This window comes from Ursus arctos, unplaced genomic scaffold, assembly GCF_023065955.2.
Source record: "Ursus arctos isolate Adak ecotype North America unplaced genomic scaffold, UrsArc2.0 scaffold_15, whole genome shotgun sequence".
Taxonomy (NCBI): domain Eukaryota; kingdom Metazoa; phylum Chordata; class Mammalia; order Carnivora; family Ursidae; genus Ursus; species Ursus arctos.
This window is the reverse complement of record NW_026622819.1, coordinates 58961251-58981034: the sequence shown is the minus strand read 5'-3', so window position 1 is coordinate 58981034 and position 19784 is coordinate 58961251. Positions and strand designations below refer to the sequence as shown.

Here is a 19784-nt window from a genome sequence, read left to right as displayed (position 1 = left end):
ATAGTACCTCCTGTAAAAATTAATCACGGGGATCAAACAGTGTCCTCTGTGCCCTCTCTAGGCCCCGTAGCTTCGGCTAGTTTCATTTTCAAGCTCTGCTTGCAAGCGCGTGTCCCAACAGCCCTAGGCCTGCCGCCTCGTGCCGGAGGCTGGCGCCGAGCGGGCTTTGGGGCAACGTCAGCTGCTTCTGCTCCGGTTCGGAGCTTGCATCTCACTGGCTAACGTGACCACGTTCTTCTCCCTGAGCCAGTCGTGTTCTGATTGACCAGGACGAGTCACCCACCCCTTCGAGAGATGGAGGCCGAATCTGATCTCCCTTGTATTTTGGGGACTGGGAATGCGGGCAGGTTAGCGCCACGGAGGAAAAGTCGGGAAGGATGAACTGTGTCATGGGAGGGCAAGGACTCCTACCACCAGTGCTCCACCTAGACAGAAGTGCTCTTGTTCACTACAAAAGCATCTCACCTGTAACATGAGCTCAGGAAATAAGGGTTGAATGAAGGAATAGGGAGGGAAGAAGCTGATTCCTGGCAACCTAGTGTAGTGAAGACCCCAACTCACAATCCTGGGTGGGTCTTGCTACCCCTTTGAGCCTTAGTCTGCTAATCTGGGAAATGGGCATGATGGCTAATACCTGCCTTAATGGCTTAGAGTGGATTAAATTTTGGTATTTTGGTACCCAGCCGCTGCCAAGCGCGTTGTTGGTCGTGGTCTTCATTTGTCGTTAGCAATGGGAGATGGAGCAGGGAACCCTGGGTGCTCGTCAACAGGGGCTGGTTCGGAAGAGATTTGGAGCTTCGGCTCTTTGAGCAAGGAGGGCTTGCCTTTGGATCCGCCTTTACCCCCTACTTGCTGTGTGACCTGAAGCAAATCACTGTGCCCCTCGAAATCTCAGTTTTCTCATCTGTGAGTTGGGAATACTAGTCCTTATCTCCAAGGGCTGGATGGAGGACGAAGTGAGGAATTCCATTTCAGGCCCGTGCTGGCACACGGTGAGTGCTCGGGGAATGTTAGCTGGGTTTATCATCAGCTATGATTATTATTACGTCCTCTGACATCGGGGTGAGCAGCTTGCTGCCTCAACCAGGCTTTTAAAGAATTAAATTTTGGCCAAGTCACTTGAGGCGCCACGATTGCCGCCAACTCACCCCTTTCCGGCAGGCTCTGGTCTCTGTAATCTGAGCGAGGTGCTGGGCAGCGGGTGTCCCTCGGTGTTGACACTGGGGCCCAGCTGGAGGCCCAGCCCTGTGGTCAATGCTGCCTTTCAGGGAACGGCAAGGCAGGTTCTGTGTGCTCATGGAAACAGTCCCTGCCTGGGCCTCCCCCACTTCGGGGAGAAAATACTCTTTTAAGGAAACCCCGGAAGAGGTGTCGTGTAGCCTCCTTTACCACCTCTCAGGAGTGGAAGGTGAATGATGGGGGGGGTTCTTATGCCCAGCTCAGCTCCCCCCTGTGCTGCTCTGGCTGGGGGTCAGGAGAGCATGGTCAGGGTGGCCACCGTGCTCCCCCGGCCCTAGCTCTGGCCATCCCGCTGAGCTCTCCGCCTTCCTCTCGGTAAAGGAGCAGAGCAGGCCTCGCCTCCTCTTCTGGGTTCGGAGAGAAGGAGCGTGCGTGTTGTGCAATGTGTGAGGGTACTTTGATGGTCCTCTCGTGGGACACTCGAAAATCAGCATTACCAGAAATGAAAGGGCAGGTACACAATCAAGTGAGAGAGAGAGCGCGTGAGAGAGAGAGCGCGTGAGAGAGAGAGCGCGAGAGCGCAAGCACCCAGTGGCCGAATGCATGAGCTTCTCCGGTGTTCTCAGCAAGCTTCCACAGCCGAGCTTAGGGGAGAGGCCCGCACTCGGTTCCAGCACCAGGACGGACCCCGGGGAATGGCCCTGCATGAAATTCCTTCCCCGCACCGGGCTCCTGGGCCTCATGTGGAAGGGGCCGTGTGGAGGAAGGGCGGGCCTGCCAGAGTGCAGACCTGGGGGCGGGGGTCCAGACTGTCTCCCGTGTTGCCGGGGACGCTGCTTCAGACTCCTCATCTGTGCAGGAGATAGTAATAGCACCGACATCGTAGGGTGGTTGAGGAGATAAGTGAGTTAGCATGTGCTGAAGTGTAGACCAGTGACGTTGATCAGTGGGAGACCATTGTTGTCACTGCGTGGGGGCCTGGGGACTTTGCAGCTCAGTTAACAGAAACAGTTACCTAAACTGAAAATAAATTTACAAATGAGTATAACAATTGCCTACTGACATCACTCCCTTCCAGAAAGTTCCCTGGCGAGGATCGACACCCCCTCTCAGTTCCCCTCCCCCCATGAGCATGCTGTCTAGTCACTGGCAGGAGAGGCGTGGGTCTCCAAATGGACCTTGAAGCCAGGGGCAGGGTTGCTGTGTCTCTGCTTGACTGACGGGGCTACCCAGGCGCCCCGCTCGGTCTCTGCATGGAGGGTGCCCTGGGCAGGCCTGGCCTGGGAGTGCTCGTAGGCGTCTGCTGGCATCTGGTCTTAGAGGCCTCTGAGTTCTGGAGATGATAGACTCTGTATAGTAGTGGAAAGTGCGCAGTCTTGGAAGCTGGAAGGACCCAGATTCAAATTCTGCTACCACTACCCTAGTTCCGGCCATGTCCCCCCTCTTCTCCCGTAGGATGGGGACACTGAGGTGCCGGGGGCTGTGGTGTCATGTGGGGTGATGGGAATGCTGGGCTATCACCATTGCCAGTGGATCGCGTTGCCGAGTCGTTGTGTGAGGTGAGTGGTGTGTGAAACTGTCCTCAGGAAGGCCCCGCAGTGGAGACCGGCAGGGCTGCTCACGGAGTCCAGGGCGGCTCGTGTCCCCCAGGCTTTCCCGCAGGTCGTGGTTCAGGGGCTCCAGACGAGTGGCTTGCTTTTAGGGCCCGTGTTGTAGGCAAGTGCGCTGTCTTGAAACACCCGAGCCCCGAGCCGCACGGTGAGTGGAGGCTCCCGGCGGCAGCCCTGAGGCTCGGGGGCCCCCCGGGGGGCATGTGGGTCCTGCTCCCTTTGCCTGGACACCGGCTCCTCGTGGCCGGAGTTGCTTGCGCCGCTTCGTGGTTATTTCTCTCTTGCTCTCACTTCTTAAAATTGTGGTAAAATACGTGTAACATAAACCTGACCATTTTTAGCCATTTCCAAGTGCACAGTTCAGTGGCGTTAAGTACATTCACAGTGTTGTGCAAGCTTCCCCACGATCCGTTTCCAGAACTTTTTCCTCATCCCAGACAGAAACTCTGTCCCCATTAAACACTACCTGTCCATCCCCCTTGGTGGCCTCTATTAGACCTTCTGTCTCTGAATTTCACTCCTGTAGGGACCTCACATAAGTGGGGACGTACAATATTTGCTCTTTTGTGACTGGCTTTTTTTTTTTTTTCACTTAGCAGAGGGTTATCCATGGTGTCAAAATTTCCTTCTTCTTCCTCTTCTTCTTTTTTTTTTTTTTTAAGATTTTATTTATTTTATTGGAGAATGAGAGCAGGGGAAGGGGCAGACGGAGAGGGATCACGACCTGAGCTGAAGGCAGATGCTTACCTCGTGGGGCCACCCAGGCGCCCCGGAATTTCCTCCCTTTTTAAGGCTGAATAATATTCCATTGAACGCGTGTACCACTTTTTGTTTCTCCGTTCACCTGCAGATGGACGTTTGGCTTGTTCCCACCTCTTGGCTTTTGTGGATAGTGCTGCTGTGAACATGGGTGGACAGATAACCTGCTCAAATCCCTGCGTTCAGTTCTTTTGCATTTATCCCCCGGAGGGGACTGCTGAGCTGTGGGAGTTCTATGTTGAACCTTTTGAGAAACCCCCAAACTGTTGTCCATGGTTAGTGTGCCATTCTGCCTTCCCACCAGCCACGCACGAAGGTTCCAATTTTTCCATATTCTCACCGACACTCATTTTTCTTTTTTCTTTTTTCTTTAAAAAACTTTTTTAAAGATTTTATTTATTTGACACAGAGAGAGAGAGCATGAGAGCGCACAAGCAGGGGGAGTGGCAGGCAGAGGGAGAGTGAGGAGTAGACTCCCCGCTGAGCAGGGAGCCGGATGTGGGGCTTGATCCCAGGACTGTGACCGAGATCACAACCCAAGCCAAAGTCAGATGCCCAACTGACTGAGCCACCCAGGTGCCCCCGGTTTTCCATTTTGATATAAAAAATGTCATACCCAGGTGCCTGGGTGGCTCAGTCAGTTAAGCATCTGCCTTCGGCTCAGGTCCTGATACCTGGGTCCTGGGATCGAGCCCCGTGATGGGCTCCCTGCTCAGTGGGGAGCCCACTTCTCTTTCTCCTGCTCCCCCTGCTTGTGCTCTCTCTCTCTCTGTCAAATATAAATAAAATATTTTTTTAAAAGTTTCGTACCACTTTATTGTTCAGTGACTTGGATCTCTTACTGAACAATTCAACAGTCTTTCCATGTTGGTGTTCGTAGAGCTATGCCGTTCTTGTGTTCTTACTTATCCCGTAGCATAGGTATGTTGTACTTTAAAAAATATATTATGAAATGCCGAACATTGTTTCTCACGCAAGCCCCCTGCACTGACATAATGAGCAGCACTGGCCATTGTCAAGAACAGCGGATCTCCTGCTTCGGCCGCACAGCCCCCATCTGGACCCCCGGCCTCTGCTGGCACACTCCCACGGGCCTCTCCGAGCTGGCTTCCCCGGGCTCCGTTTCCTGCTGGGCAGTCCTTGTTGACTTTCTTTGTCTCTACTTTGCAGGCCAAGAACAAGGAGACAGGTGCTTTGGCTGCCGCCAAGGTAATTGAGACCAAGAGTGAGGAGGAGCTGGAGGACTACACGGTGGAGATTGACATCCTGGCCACCTGCGACCACCCCTACATTGTGAAGCTTCTGGGAGCCTACTACTATGACGGGAAGCTGTGGGTAAGGGCCGCCTGCCTGCCCCCTCTGGGTCCTTGTGGCCTGGTAGGACGGGGCTAGCCTGGTTCAGAGGTTTTCGGCTCTTTCTTAGTGTCTGCTTTGAAGCCAAGGGCTGGGGGGAGAAGGAGGTGAAGCAGGGGGGCTCTAGGTCCCCTGTCCTTCCCTTTGTGCAGAGCCTCCCCGCTTTTGGGGGTGGGGACACTGGTTTAGAGCAGGGAGGAATTCTAACTTTAGGGCCTCCAATCCCAGCTCTGCCACTTACAAGTTGGAGAGCCCTAGGCGAGTTCTTTACCTCTCTGCCTCAGTTTTTCCAACTGTAAGATGGGAGTAGTAATGGTACCTAGCTCATATGGTTACTACAGGGGTTGAAGAAATTCATCCATGATCAGTGTTTAGAAGTGTACCTGGCAGGTGTTAGGAGTTAGGTGACTGTTGGTTGTTTGTTATTTGTAATTGTGGCATCGTTACTACCACTGCCGTGGCTGCTGTGTGGGGATTCTTTTCAGTGGCAGCGCCAAAGAGGGGGGCCTCTTAACAGCCCCCATTCTCCGTCAGCGGCCTTAGCGAGATGCGCAGTGCAGATGCAGCTTCCAGCCCCACCTTCCAAAGCCGGCCTCACCCCTAGCCTCTCGAGAGGAGTTCCGCTGCACCCCTGCTGTACACAGGGTGCGTCTGCGCCGCGCAATGCCTGTCCCGGGGACACTCGTCTAGTGTGAATGCCTCTCGGTGTATAAAACCCAGGCTTCCTAGAACGTAGGTGCCTCTTCAGACTGTTTTTCAACAAGTGTTTTATATGTAAAGCAACGTATTTATGTCCCCGAAACTCAGTACATTTGTCACAAAGTTGCGTGCAGGAAAAGCCTCACGCGAATTATAGATGCACTTGGAAGACTGTCAGAATCACGTGTAGATTTTTGCAGAGGGAGCAGAGGGGTGGCGGGCCGGGGCGTCCCGGGGGTGCTGCAGCAGGGAGAGCGGCCCAGGTCCGTGCGGCTGCACACAGCAAGGTTAATCAGGAGTTGGTGGTCAGCAGGGGTGTTGGAAGCATTCGACCTCCTATCGTGGTAGTTTCTGATGTGTAGAGAGAGCGTTACTATGTTTAGGAAATTAATGGGAAGTTAGGAGTTGACAAGTGGTGTTTTACGATTTTTCCCATTTAAAATAAGGGGAAATAGATCCCAGGTTGGCTTTTTTTTTTTTTTTTTGCACAGGATGCCTAATTTTTAGGAACACACTATTTGACACTTGATGGGGAAATCTGTGTTTCATTTGTGAAAAGAATCCTGCTGTTTAAGAAAACCAAAGGAGAGTTTAGAGGCCATCATCAGAGTCGATCCCTCTCCTTGCGCAGAAGTGAAGGAAGCCAGTGTCTGAGGGGAGCGAGAATGTGGCCCCCCAGCCCCGCCCAGAGCTCTGTCCACTGACACTGCCTCCCCTTCCAGTGCTGGAGAGAAGCCAACTTTCCTTTGCCTCTCTGAGCATCTCCTTGGGGAGCCTCCTGGATGTCACTGGGGGGATGAAGCCACCACCTGACTCCAGCGGCAGATTCCAAAACCCTTCCTCATCTGCCGTCTGCAGGTGTCTCAGGAGGTGGTGAGCGGGACAGGGACACGGGCCCAGAGAGGGCGCGCTCTCTCGCTCACGGTCACACACCTGCGCCTCCGTGTTTCCCCTGTCCCGATCCATGGAGCTGCTTTTTAAAAAGCTCTCCCTTTAAGAAATTAAACAAATATTATATATATAGTTAGCAGAGAAAGATGAGAGTGTACAGAAAAACAAAAGAAAAAAGAAGATTAAAACCATTTTTCAAATTTTCGTACCAGAGATAACCACATTTAGAATATATTTTTCTAGCCTTTTTTTTCTAAAAAAAAAAAAATTCACATACATACCCATACCCACAGGTTTTTAAAAAGAAGAGTTGATGCCATACTTATTACTTCACCTTTAATCTTTTTATTTAAAGTCTTTTTTTTTTTTTTTTTAAAGTAATCTCTGCACCCGGCATGGGGCTTGAACTCACCACCCTGAGATCAAGAGTTGCCTGCTCTACCAGCTGAGCCAGCCAGATGCCCCATTTACTTAAGGTCTAATAAGAACAACTTTTCGCGTCAGTGGGAAACACCTGCGTCTTCATATTTGATTATTCAGTAGAATTCCATCTTCTGACTGTGCCGTTCTCCATCGTTGGGCGTTTACGCTGCTTCCTTTTTTTTTTCTGTTAGAAACAAAGTTGTGATGGACGTCTTTGAATTTTTGTATGCTTGTCTGTGAACCTCTTTAGGAAAATTTTTAAGCATTTTAAGTGTCTGTTGCTAAACCAGCCTCACAGCACCACTTTTCATATTACACAAAGGAGTTTCCCCACCTACCTGCCCACCTGCCACACCCACCATCTGCTTATCTGTCCGTCCATCCTCCTGTCCATCCACACAACCTTTATTGGACTGTTGATTATGCACTCATTGAGAAAAACATCTTTTATATGTCTGTCCCCATGATTGATTGTGGCCAGGTACTAAGTTCATGACTTTCCCAGGTCCAAAGATAATACCATCCACAGCTAGTAATTACTGAGGGCTTACTGTGCGCGAGGCCTTTCAGCTGTGAGTTTTACTGGGATTATGTCATTTACTTTTCATTCTATGAGGTAGTTGCTTATTCCCCATTTTACAGATGAAAATAAGAAACAAAGAGGTTAAGTAAGTTCCCACCCAAGGCCACGCAGCTAGAAAGTGGCAGCGTTGGAAAACCAGATAGAGAAGAACAGCTTGTAACAGGGCTGTGACTGTCATGAGGTTGTTTCAATAGATACATGAGAATGTTCTGACCCAAAGTTGCCTCTAGGGCTGGTACTTTCTTACCCGGGGCTGCTGTTTTGGCCAAAACCATTTCTTTCTTTCTTTCTTTTTTTTAAATGATTTTTTATTATATTATGTTAGTCACCATACAGTACATCCCCGGTTTCCAACATAAACAAAACCATTTCTCACCCTCTTCTCGTGTAGCTGCCCCTACCTCCTGCACTTGTTACTTTGTAGACCCTTAAAGGTGCCATGAGGACTTTTTGAAGATTTGAGTTTTAGACATTGTGAAATCAAGGCAGAAGGTGCTGGAACTAGGTGGATGACGGGGAAAGGGTCTCCCACGGAAAGGGCAGCATGGACGGTGGTCCGGAGGCATGACAGTTGTGGTATTTGGATAATGGGTGGTCTGGGATCAGGGGAGCATGTGGAAAGATGAGGGGAGTAAGTGGTTGGAGGCCATGTGTTCAGGGTTTCCAATGCCAAGGTGAAGAGTTTGCATTTAACATTTATTTTATTTTTTTATAAAGATTTAATTCATGTATTTGAGAAAGAGAGAGCAAGAGCGGGGGAAGAGGCAGAAGGAGGGAGAAGCAGGCTCCCAGCAGGGAGCCTGATGTGGGGCTTGATCCCAGGACCCCGAGATCATGACCTGAGCTGAAGGCAAAGGCTTAACTGACTGAGCCACCCAGGTGCCCCTGCACTCAACTTTTTAGATCAGTGGTTCTCAAAGTACTGCCCTCAAACCAGCTGCAGCAGCCCCTGGGAACTTGTGAGAAATGCTAAGTATCAGGTGCCAGCCCAGACAGACCTGCTGAATCAGAAACTCTGGGTGGAGCCCAACACTCCGTTTTGGGAGCCTTCTAAGTGACTCTGATGCTTGTTTAGCTTTGAGTAGGGTTTCACGTAATGGGGACTCAGTGGCAGTTTTCCACAGGGGAGAGACATTTTGTGTTTTAGAAAGAAATCAGGTCTGAGGGGGCAAGAGTAAAAGCTTCGAGGTCAACCAGAGAGCCTGAAGAAAAGGATGTGAGATGGGAACATTATTAGGTCAGCAAAGGCTGCAAAAGGAACATTTGAGCTGTATCTTGAAGGATGTGTGGGAGTTCTCCGGCGTGACAGGAGAAGGAAGAGCAGTTTGGATAGAGAGACAGCTTGTGCAAAAGTATGGGAGGGAGAAGTCTTCTTCTGAGATACAGGGTTGGAAGGTGTCCTGATTTCTTGGTGTTTCCTTCTGCGTGATGGTTCTTGGATCCAGGCCTCCCGTGTGGCTCCAAGAGACATCTTTGCCATGGTGGCGTCTTTGACAAAACCCTTTCTGGACCTGGGGTCTGCTCTCAGGGCTTGGGCTTTGGGATGAGAAATTGACTCTGGCCCAACTGCCCTGCACCCTTTCCCCAGCCATGGCATCCAGGGACAGACCCTCCCCCTGACTGGGGCGGTGGACATTCACCAAGCCACCCCACCTACAGTCTGACAAGATGAGCTCATTTTCTTCCAGAATTTGTAATCTTAGCAAAATCCTTTCGTAGTTTCTCAAGCCCGCTTCTGCTTTCGAACATCAAGTGGAGCAAGTGAGGGAAAACAACCCAGAATATTGTAGACCAACACTGTCCAGTAGAAGTGTAATGTAAGCCACATATATAACTGTAAATTTTCTACTAACTATAGTTAAAAAAAAAGAAACAGATGACGTTAATTTAAATAATACAGTTTTTTAATCTAGTATATCAAAAATATTATTTTGACATGTAATCAATATAAAATTTATTAATGGGCTATTTTACTACAGTTTTCATTCTAAACCTTCAACTCCAATGTGTGTTCTACGCTGAGAGCACATCTCAATTCAGGAGCTAAATTTTCACCGGAAATCTATATTTAGGTGTCATAAAATTTACAGTTGACAAAGTAGATGCAAAGTTGTCTCAACGCTCTTCAGTGTTTCCTAGTAACAGAATTGAAGGTCAGTTTTTAAATTTAAATTAATTAAAAGTGAACGAAGTCATAAATTTAGTTCTACACTAGGCACATTGCACGTGTGGTTGGTAGCTGCTGGATTGGGCAGTGTAGACAATGCAGCTTTGGGTGTGGATCCAGGGCCCAAATATGAGTGAGTGCAGGAAACCCTGGGCTGCCCTCCTCAATTTCCTTTAGTTTATAACGGCCCCTCCCCACCAGCATCCCTCCCGTCCCCCCCCCCCCCCCAGCCCTGAGCCAGATTTTGGTCTCTGGGAAAGTCTTCTAAGGGTTGGGTCTGTTTTCCAACAGGCCTTATGGGAATGGGAGAAAGTGGGATGATGGGAAGTATTTAACAGTCTCCTCCCCGAGGAGAACAGCCCTGGTGTATAGCATCGGCCAGTTGCTGTGGTGTAAACATTCTACTTTGGTTGATTTCAGGCTACAAACACCATGTCACTGACGGAGCTGGAAAGAGGTTTGCAGTAGCACTCAGCCTCAGGATTTTGGCCTCACCGATATGGTAGATGTGAATAACTTCAAGAGTATAGATAACAGCAGAATGTGGTAAAAGAATTAGGGAAAGGATGAGTTTTGAGTGTTTGTAATCTTTGTTTTTAATACCACTCCAAAAATTATAAAGTTATGTAGCTTAATTTTTAATAATGGTTGTGTTTAACAGCCGGCTTACAGAAATTCCTGGAAGTTTCACCATCAGTTTCCCAAGCCAGTGAATGCCAGCTCTAGCACACCACTGGAGCCAGGCCAGAGGTGTGTTGACTAAACCACAGAATGCTGCAGCTGGGTGTCACATAGCCATTCACTCATTTGAAGATGAGACAACTGCAGACCAGAGAGGGTGTGGGATTTACCCAAAGTCACACAGCAGATTAGTCATAAGGCCAGATATGCAGAAGTCTTCAAAGACCACGGATGAGAGAACCCACTCACGTTACACTTCTTATAAAAAAGCCCTTCCCCAGCTCCCCAGAACATATTCCACACCCAGGACATGGGCTATAGTTGGCCGTCTATGGCTGCTTTCCCAGACCCCTTCTCCAGTTCTCCTAAGCTACGTGGAGGCAGCACCTCCAGACCTTTGCTCACCTAGTACCCTGCCCCAGGGCTGCCCTTCCGCTGTCCTCTGCGGTCAGCAAGACCATCACTGCCTCCATGAGGCCTTTCACTTCCCGTATCTCTAGGTGGAATTTACCTTCTTTTCTCTCCTCTCTGCCCCATTTGTTCTCTCGCCTTCTCCCACACACATTTTAGCAGTTGCCAGTCTTGGTGTCACCTCCGGGACACTGGACCCTGCCTTCACTCTCGCCCAGGGCCGGTTCAGTGCAAGGGAAGGAGTGGGGGTCCAGGCTGCTCCCCTCTAGAGAGCTGAAGCTGTTTGGGGCCTGCCCTGCCCTGGAGAGAAGGAAGTCCCCCAGAGCATGCCCTGAGACCAACTTTGGCCTTGTTTGTGAAAGAAGCAGTTCTCTAGTGAGTGGTAGCTGGTAGGAGGAGGGAAGGAATCTTCGTTCCTCTTTAGCTTTTCCTTGTGCGGAATCAAAGGGAGGTGAGGGTGGCTGGAATCCTGCTTTTGCACGTGGTGAGGATTTTGAAGCCTCTTCTGATCCGTTCCTGACCATAGGTCTTGCTCAGGCTTTTCTTTCTTTCTTTCTTTCTTTCTTTCTTTCTTTCTTTCTTTCTTTCTTTCTTTCTTTCTTTCTTTTCCTCTTCCTCTTCCTTTTCTATCCTTTTCCTTTCCTCTTTCTTTCTTTCTTTCTTTCTTTCTTTCTTTCTTTCTTTCTTTCTTTCTGATTTATTTATTTATTCATTCATTCATTCATTCATTCATTCATTCATTCATTCTAGAGGGCAGGGGGTGGGGAGAGTGTGTGCAGGAGTGGGAGGGGTAGAGGGAGAGGCAGAGAGAATCCCAAGCAGACCCTGTGCTGAGTGTGGAGCCTGGGGGCTCAATCTCACGACCCCGAGATCATGACCTGAGCCGAAACCCAAAGTCGGACGCTTAACGGACTGCGCTATCCAGGTGCTCCATGGCTCGGCCTTTTTGACAGAGCACAGACCCTGCTGTCTTAATCTGTTACCTGTTCGTTCCAGAACATCTGGCCCTGGCCTCTAGAAGCCTGGGTGATCTTGGAGGAATTAAGGCTGCGGCCCTGGCAGACCTTCATGTACTCATTTAACCTAGTCTCTGTTGGAATCCTTCCTTGTGCCAAGCCCTGTCCCAGGCCCTCTGGATACAGAAATTGATGGAGGCAGGCTGGGTCTGTGGGACCTGGAGGGGTTTCATGCAGGAAGGAAATCAAACTTGAGCCGGCAGGGAGTGAGGCCTAGGGACAGGGCGAGCCACCTTCCGTGTGTGGTCTGGGAGGCCTCTCTGAGGAGGTGGCGTTTCAGAAGGAGCCAGTGGAGGGAGGACCAAGGCTACGGCAAGTGGAAGGCCCTGAAGCGAGAGTGTGTGAACTGAGCTCAAAGACAGCAAGGGGCAGTGTGCCTGGGTTGGGGTGGCGGGAGATGGGAGTCGGGAAGGTGGGGGTTGCAATCTTATTGTAGGTGTCGGGAAACCCCTGGGGGGGCTTCAAGCAGGGCAGTGCCTTCTTCAGCCATCAATCCAGTTAGTGTCTGAGTCCCTTCGCTCCGCCTCTGTGCCTGTCCCATGCATGTGTTCTCTTCCTTGCCTGCAGCGAGGGAACTGGCTCCAGTCCTGTCTCTTGGTGCTCTCATGGATCTTAGCTAACCTTTGGGCTCTAGCTCTTTAGCACAAGTGGCGTTGATGGTAACACAACCTATCTTGTGATAAGGATTAAGTGAGGCATGCAGGTCAGGTGTGGGCAGCAGCATCTGGCACAAAGTAGATGCTTAGTTAATGCCATTGTCCCTCTTTCCCCTCCATTCCCAGCCCTTTGTTCCCATTCCCTCGATGCCTTCCAGCTCCTTCTACCCCCGGTTTCCTGCATCTTCCTGCCTTCTGGCTTCTCTGCCTTTTACGTGGTGAACCTTCCTGAGGCTTCACTGTGATCACGTCCCCCTGGAACAATAAGAAGGCTAGTGTGAGGGTGGATGACAACATCAGCAGAGTGAGGAAGGGCCTTCCTGGGCACACAGCAGGCCTGGCCATCCTGGAGACCTGGCACAGGTCGAGTTCAGAAGTCCCTGTGCCCCCGAGTTTCATCTGGTCAGAAAGTTTTGCGGTGACTTAATTTGCCCAGCAGTCCCCTTGCTGAATACCGATCAGAGCAGTGACTCCTCTGCTTGGCATGGACGGTCTGCACAATCGTGGCGTCTTCCTGGGTTTTCCCTGGGTGTGAACTCACTGTCCTCAGTGCTGAATCTCTAGTTATATGATACTCTTGCTGGGCTGCCTCTTCTACTCCTCATTCATTCTGCTTCCTCTGTAATGGTTAGCCTTTTCTTTTTTTTAAAGTGACTCACTTTCTAGAAATCAAATAGACTTATTTAAAAAGAAACTTTCATCTCACTGCCCTAAATGGACAACTAGGACCCACTTGCCATAAAACGAAATAAAAGAAAATAAACGAATTCCGTTAAATTCTAACCCGGTCCCATTGCCTGCCAAAGACTTCAGTGGGCACTGCCAGGCTTGCTAAAAGGAAGTTGTCACAATGGGCCTCTTCAGCACATTAGTACTGACTCTCCACTCCCAAGGGGGCCCCCAGAGTAGCCCCGTGGACTCTGGTCTCCACCAGGGTTTAGATCATTCTCTGTGTGTATGTGTGTGTGTGGGGGGGAGGGGCTGCCTTGTATCTTGGACAATGTTTAGCAACATCTCTGCCTCTACCCACCAGATGCCAGTAGAACCCCCACCTCCCTGCTCAGTTTGACAACCCAAAATATCTCCAGATGTTGCCAAATATCCCTGGTGGGGGGGGGGCGGCAAACTCACCCCCATTGAGAACTACAGGTCTTTGCCGTTAAGTCTTTTGCCATTGGGGGTGGGAGGGTATCAGCCGTACCAGGCAGGCTGTGAGCCATGGCCCCTCACCTGTGGGTCAGCCCTTGGAGTAAGTTGCAGACTAATGATCTCAGGCCAGATTGGGCCTTGCAGACACTTTCTGTTTGGCGTGCGAGATGTTTTTAGAAATTTGTTGCTAGCACTTTGTCAGATCCTGGCCTCGAACATTCTAGAGATGGGGCTGTAGAGGCTACCTTTCTGCATGGCAGCAAGTGTCAGGGGCCCCACAGACAGGGACGTGCTCTCCGATGAGCCTCAGACCTCACCACTCCCTGACGTGTTCCCGATACCAAGGCCTGTTTGCCGTTGCGGTGTGCTGCTGGTTAACTTTACGTAGAGCTGAGAAGACGTACTTCTTACCTCACATCTCTATCAAAACTGAGGAAAGTGGGGACAACCAAGAGGATCGTGTTTCTAGAAAAGTGTGTGAGACCACACTTTTTCATATAAGCAGCTTCCTTTGTCCCACAAGCTAGCTACCCAGACCTGGTGGGCTCTGAAGCCAGGACTGCTGGCCTAGGGAGTCTAAAAATAGGCTTGTGAGGGCTCTGTGAACTTCCCGAACGTGTATGCCAACATGTATGTGTGTGTGTGTGTGTGTGTGTGTGTGTGTGTGTGTGTGTGTGAGAGAGAGAGAGAGAGAGAGAGAGAGAGACAGAGAGAGAGAGACAGAGAGACAGAGAGACCGACCGACCCAGAAGGAGTGACTGGGGGCTTTTCAGAGAGTGGCTTCTTGTCTGAAAGTAAACATTCTGCAAAGAGGAAGTGCAGGCCCCAGGGTCACAGTGCCGGGTGTGGATGGGAGGGGCCCTCTGTCCACACTTGTCCACATGACCGTATGACCACATTTCACCGCCAGGGTTTCTGCGGCTTGTCGCCTCGGGCTCGGAGGGCAACTGTTGGTGGCTGACAGAGATTGCATATCTGGCCTTAAACAAGCCAGAGCTATAAAGAGAAGGTGAGGGTAGAAAGTGGCTAGCAGCTCTGTGTACATCTGGAAAGTTGTTCGGTGTGGCAGGAGCTCGGGGCTGGCGTTAGGAGACCCGAGATCTTCCCGGATCTGAGATGCGCTCTCTGTGCGACTGTAGCCAAGCGCCATCACCTGTCCGTGCCTCTGCTTCCTGGCCCGCGATGCGAGGGACTTGGAAGGGTCGGTCTCAAGCAGGTCTTTCCACCTACGTTGGCTCATTTTGCCCTGAGCCACGTTTCTCTGAAATCCTGAATGCTGGATCCACGGGCAGCAGTATTGTGGGCCAGGACCCGTTTCCTTGGGCTGCAGGGTGCTGGTCCCCCTGGGGTCGCCTGGCATTCCCTAGCCTCTCCTCCCCCTCTGGATTGGGTCTGTGGGGCACCCACTTGTTGGGGAACACACACGTATCCACAGTAGCGCCGTGTAGCCCCTGGACGTCTGCACAGGCGTCTCGGTCCTTGGAGGCCGATGTGTTACCGCTTTCTTGCATTCCCCTTGTACAGATAGGGCGCCCTGAGACTTGGGGAGGGAAAGCAGGGGAGGAGGCTTGCAGCTTCTTGGACTAGAGGGTGAATCAAGAGGTGGGGGGGAGGGGTGGTGAGAAGGCAGAGTTAGCAAAATAGCTGGCCTTTGCTGGGCTCTTTCATGATGATCTCACCGAATTGTCACAAATCTATGGGACAGAGTTGTGGTCACTTCCATTTTACAGATATGAAGACCGAGGGTCAGAGAGAGAGAGTGACTTGTCTTGACTCACAGCCAGGTTCCAACCCAGATCAGCCGGGCTCTAAAACCTTGTCTCTTCCCCCCTGCAGTGCCCCTTCCTGGGTGCCAGCCCTGGGCACCCCTGGGAACAGTTCAGAGAATACAGTGTGTGACCCCCTGCCCTCCTAGGGAGCCCATTGTTCAGCAGAACGTTGCTTGGCAGTGCCTGGTGGGGAGGGGGACCTGTGGCCCGGGAATCCACCCAGCTTCTACCTCGGGCCCAGCGGATCCTCCTGGCGCTGCCTGGGTCCTCTGGCTGGGCGCGGGTGGGGTCCTGTAGATGGACATGGGGACAGACAGGCTGGAGTGCCCTGGGGCTGCCTGGAATCCTGCCGTTGGCATGGCCCGCGTGGGGTCTGGGTGTCCGTTTACAGGAGCCAGGGTGACTCTGGTCTAGGGATTTGCCCGCCATGTTCCCTAGCATGTCCTCTTGGGTTTTGATTGCCATCTGACCCTGTCAGCTGGCTGTCACCCCCTCCTTGGCCCACCCGGTGAGCCTCAGATCCCTTCAGTCCATCGGGCATGGGCTTTGGGGTTGCCTAGACCTGGGTTGGAATCTGACTGCCCCCTGTCCTGCCGTGTGACCCGAGACAGGTCTCTTCATGCTTCGGAGGCTCAGTTTCCTCATCTGGACACGGAGGGTGACGACACTGACTTCACAGCACTTTGTCCAGGGTTAGAAACCCAGCACGTCCCAGCTGGCGGACAGTAGGAGCCCCGTGCCGGGCACTTAGCTAATTGGTCAGGGGTGTTGTTCAAGGTCTAGAAGGGCAGGTAAGCGTGTAAACCAGGCTCACAGGCTGCATCGAGGGCAGGCTTTTCCAATTTGTTGAAATCACACGAACCTTTATAAATGGACATCTTTCGCTTAAGCATCCAGGCACCTGGCTGGGCTGGAAGGATCAGCAGCTCTGGCTCCGTGGGCCTGTATTTCTGCGAGGCGTCTGGGACCTGGCTGAGTCTAGCTGCCCGTCCATGGGCACCTGCTCTCCTGTCTGCCTCCACCCCCAACCCTGGGCAGCATTTATGTCCTTGCCGGGCCCTGAAGAGAACACATAATTCCAGTCCTGGGTGGGAAGTGGGGACACAGAAGAGGGGATGGGGGGCCGTGGAGCTCTGTCCTGTCTTCCTTGGGTTGCTGTCTTCTTAGCGGTGCCCCATCCGGTCTCTGTCAGGAGGCCTCGGGCGCGTGTTGTCACTGAGGGGCACTGGGACTCCTGCAGCTGCCGCGGAGTCTGGGAGTCCCCGTCATGGTCACTCCTGCCTGTGTCTGCTGTCCACATCCACAGACTCCCGTGACGGCCCGAGACCTCGCAGGAGCTGGCGGGGCGGCCAGCGTTCGTTCACTCGTTCGCACACTGGTTTGTGGACCCCCCCCCCCCAGGCATGTTTATGGACCATCTCAAATGTCACAGATGTTTAACAGATTTAGTTGAAAATGGTGTCTCCTACCAAGCAGGCATTGCCCATGATCCTGTTTACTCCACGTCGTAAGGATTCGTGAGGCCTTCTGACCCTTCTCCTCTGGTCCCTTCCCATAGGGCAGGGCCACGGCCCTGGCTCCTTCCTCTCTGTCTCTGTAGGGACCCTGGCATAGCTGACTTTAGGGAATGGTGGCTGGGCAGACAGATGGTCAGACGGATTGAACATGTCTGTGTCTCTCCCCAGGGACTACAAGTTCAGTTTGCACGTGCCCCAGAGTCCAGTTCCAAGCCCGAACTTGGCCTTTCCTGAATGGTGGTATGACGAGGATAGTGGTGATGGCGATGACCATCCTCGTGATGACAGCGGCTGTTGTTTGTCACGTTCTGACTGGGTGCCAGGCACTGTGTTTGTTATTCCAATGCGTGCGATCTCATTTAATCTCCCAAGACTGCATCAGGGTAGGAATGAGTTGCCCCATTTTACAGATGAGGAAACGGAGACCTGCAGTCACCCAGTAGCAGCCTTTAGACTCGGGCTCAGGGGACTCTGATTCCGAAGCCAGTGCTCCTGACCTCTGGGCTGGACAGTACCAGATGGGGTGAGGCACTCCTGGATTCGAATCACCTCAGTAGCACGCCAGAGCTGCCCGGGGACTGGGCTCAGCACATCAGGAGGCGGTGCCACTTCTGTCTCCTCATCTGGTGACCCCACCCCAAGGACTGTGGGAGAGGGGCCCTAGCATGTACTGGACAGACTCAGAAGCTCGCCAGATCATCGCTTCTTCCCTCTGCCTTGGCAGAACTGCCTCTCTTACCCCCAGAGCCCCAGGGTCACCCCTGTGCTCCGAGTGCCCTTCCTGCCCGCTGAGGCCACTCAGTTCACATGGCGCCATCCGCGGGCTTTCTGTGGATGTGGCAGGCGCAGCTGGGGGTGGAGGAAGGAGGCACAGCGTTCCAGGGAGGCCTTGTGGGTGTGGGCTGCCCCACTCAATGGCCACATTGTCTGGCCTGGAGCTCAGAGGTGCGGAGGATTTGGGACTCCACCTACAGGGACAGGCTGCTGAGAAGCTGGAGACATTTCTGTGTTGGCTGTTTTGTGTTTGGTGGCTGCCCTGTGGACTTCTTTCCACAGACCTCTGTTGAGTAACCAGAAAGCTTTTGCCTTGCACACTGATGGGGTGTCCCCCTGCCCAGGGACCCGTGCCTCTCAGAGCAGGGAGGCCTGAATGACTGTAGTACTGTCTGCTTCCCCAGGAAGAAATAAGCCCGGAGAGGCAAAGGGCTTGCTCAAGGTTCCCTGCTTCAGCCATCTTTGTGTCTTGGAGTCAGGCAGACTTGGGTTTATGTCCTGGTTCTGTCCCTTATGTGCTGAGTGGCTTTGGGGAAGCCCTTTCCTCACAAAACCTCAGTTTCCCCACCTGTAAAAGAGGGATAAGTATAACTGCTCCCAGTAAAGGAATGCTTAGCACAGTGCCAGTATGCATTAGGTGCCCACTCATGGCAGCCGTCAGCTCTACTCTCTCAGGTGGCAGAATTGGGAGGGCCTGGCTTCTGTCTGGCTTTCTTTGCCAAATCTGGCTGTCAGCAATGTTAGTCACCCTTTGGCCGTTCTGCCCTGATTTCTGGGCATCTTAAGGCCACTGAAATGTTTCCCTTGCAGTAGTCATTCACGTATGCAGTGAACACTTACTGATCATGTGCGAGCTTCAGGCTCTGCTATTGGATGGTATGAGTGGACTTTGGTAAGTATAAACGACTTACTCTGTGATAAAGTGACTTCAGTTCCTCACCTTGAGCCCTAAAACGCCGGTGTTGCAGATGACTGACAGCTGTTCAAAGCTTCATTTTCCAGGTGTGGAACTGAGGACTAGAGTAGGAAAGGGGTTTTTGCTGGCCCCACAGAAGGACAGTGGCAGAACTGGGACTATGTCCAGACCTCCCGGCTCTGTCTTACTTAATATTAGTTCCAGGAATATTGCCAGTATTTATTTATTGAGCACCTTGTGTATGCTCAGTGCTCTTACTGCTTCAGGGAAGGCCGGGGAGGTGAGAGGCCCTGGGCCCAGAGCAGAGTGTTGATGCCTAGTCTCTGGCTTGCGCGTGCCTCAATTGTCCCGCGGGGACTGCTGGGCTGTGGCTGGGCCGCCTGATCCTACTGCTCGGCCCTGCTGCCTCTGGGCTGTAAAAGTTAATGTCCAAACCCTGTGGGTGGTCCAAGCTTTCTCTTATCTGGGCTGGGACATCCTAGCTCCCTTATCTCTGGGTGAGCAAGCTCCCTTGGTATGTGCGAGCTGACCAGTGGGGCCCAGTGGGGGCTGGAGGAGGAGAGAGAGGCCCTTTCCCCTACCCACCCGGGGCTGCGACTCAGGCTTTTTGTGGCTTCCTCCCTGAGGCATGAGGAAGGGGGGATGGGGTCACTAGGTCTCTTCCGCTGGGGAGGCGAGCAGAGCCCAGACTTGGCACCCAGATCGCCCCCGGTTCAGGTCCTGGCTCTGCCACTACTCACTTCATCCGTTCACAGCCTTGAGAGGGGTGGTGGGTCCTCCGTGGCTGGGAAGGGACCGGCTGTGCTCTGGGCTTCTGTGGACTCAGTAGCCCTGTCTGGTATGGGTGGTCACGGACTCCTGCAGCCTCCTCGTCTTTCTCTGTACTGGGGACTGGGTTTAATTCCGTTCAGTGTGGACACAATAAAAAATCTCCTACTGGGTTTTCTTTTTTCTTTTTTTTTTTTTTTTTAAAGATTTTATTTATTTATTCGACAGAGAGAGAGACAGCCAGCGAGAGAGGGAACACAGCAGGGGGAGTGGGAGAGGAAGAAGCAGGCTCATAGCGGAGGAGCCTGACGTGGGGCTCGATCCCATAACGCCGGGATCACGCCCTGAGCCGAAGGCAGACGCCCAACCGCTCTGCCACCCAGGCGCCCCTGGATTTTCTTTTTTCTTATTCTGGTTTTAGTTTGTTTGCTTTTATTTAAAAAAAGAAAAGAAAAAACCCCCT

General features: G+C 52.0%; 1 protein-coding gene across 1 annotated transcript in view; it reads left to right on the top strand.

Annotated features, from left to right (window-relative positions):
- STK10 (serine/threonine kinase 10) overlaps positions 1-19784 on the top strand; it is a 122795-nt gene that overhangs the window by 20850 nt on the left and 82161 nt on the right. Inside the window, exon 2 of the mRNA XM_026510969.4 lies at positions 4719-4883. Coding sequence (XP_026366754.2) covers positions 4719-4883 — 165 coding nt within the window. The remainder of the gene's footprint in view (positions 1-4718; positions 4884-19784) is intronic.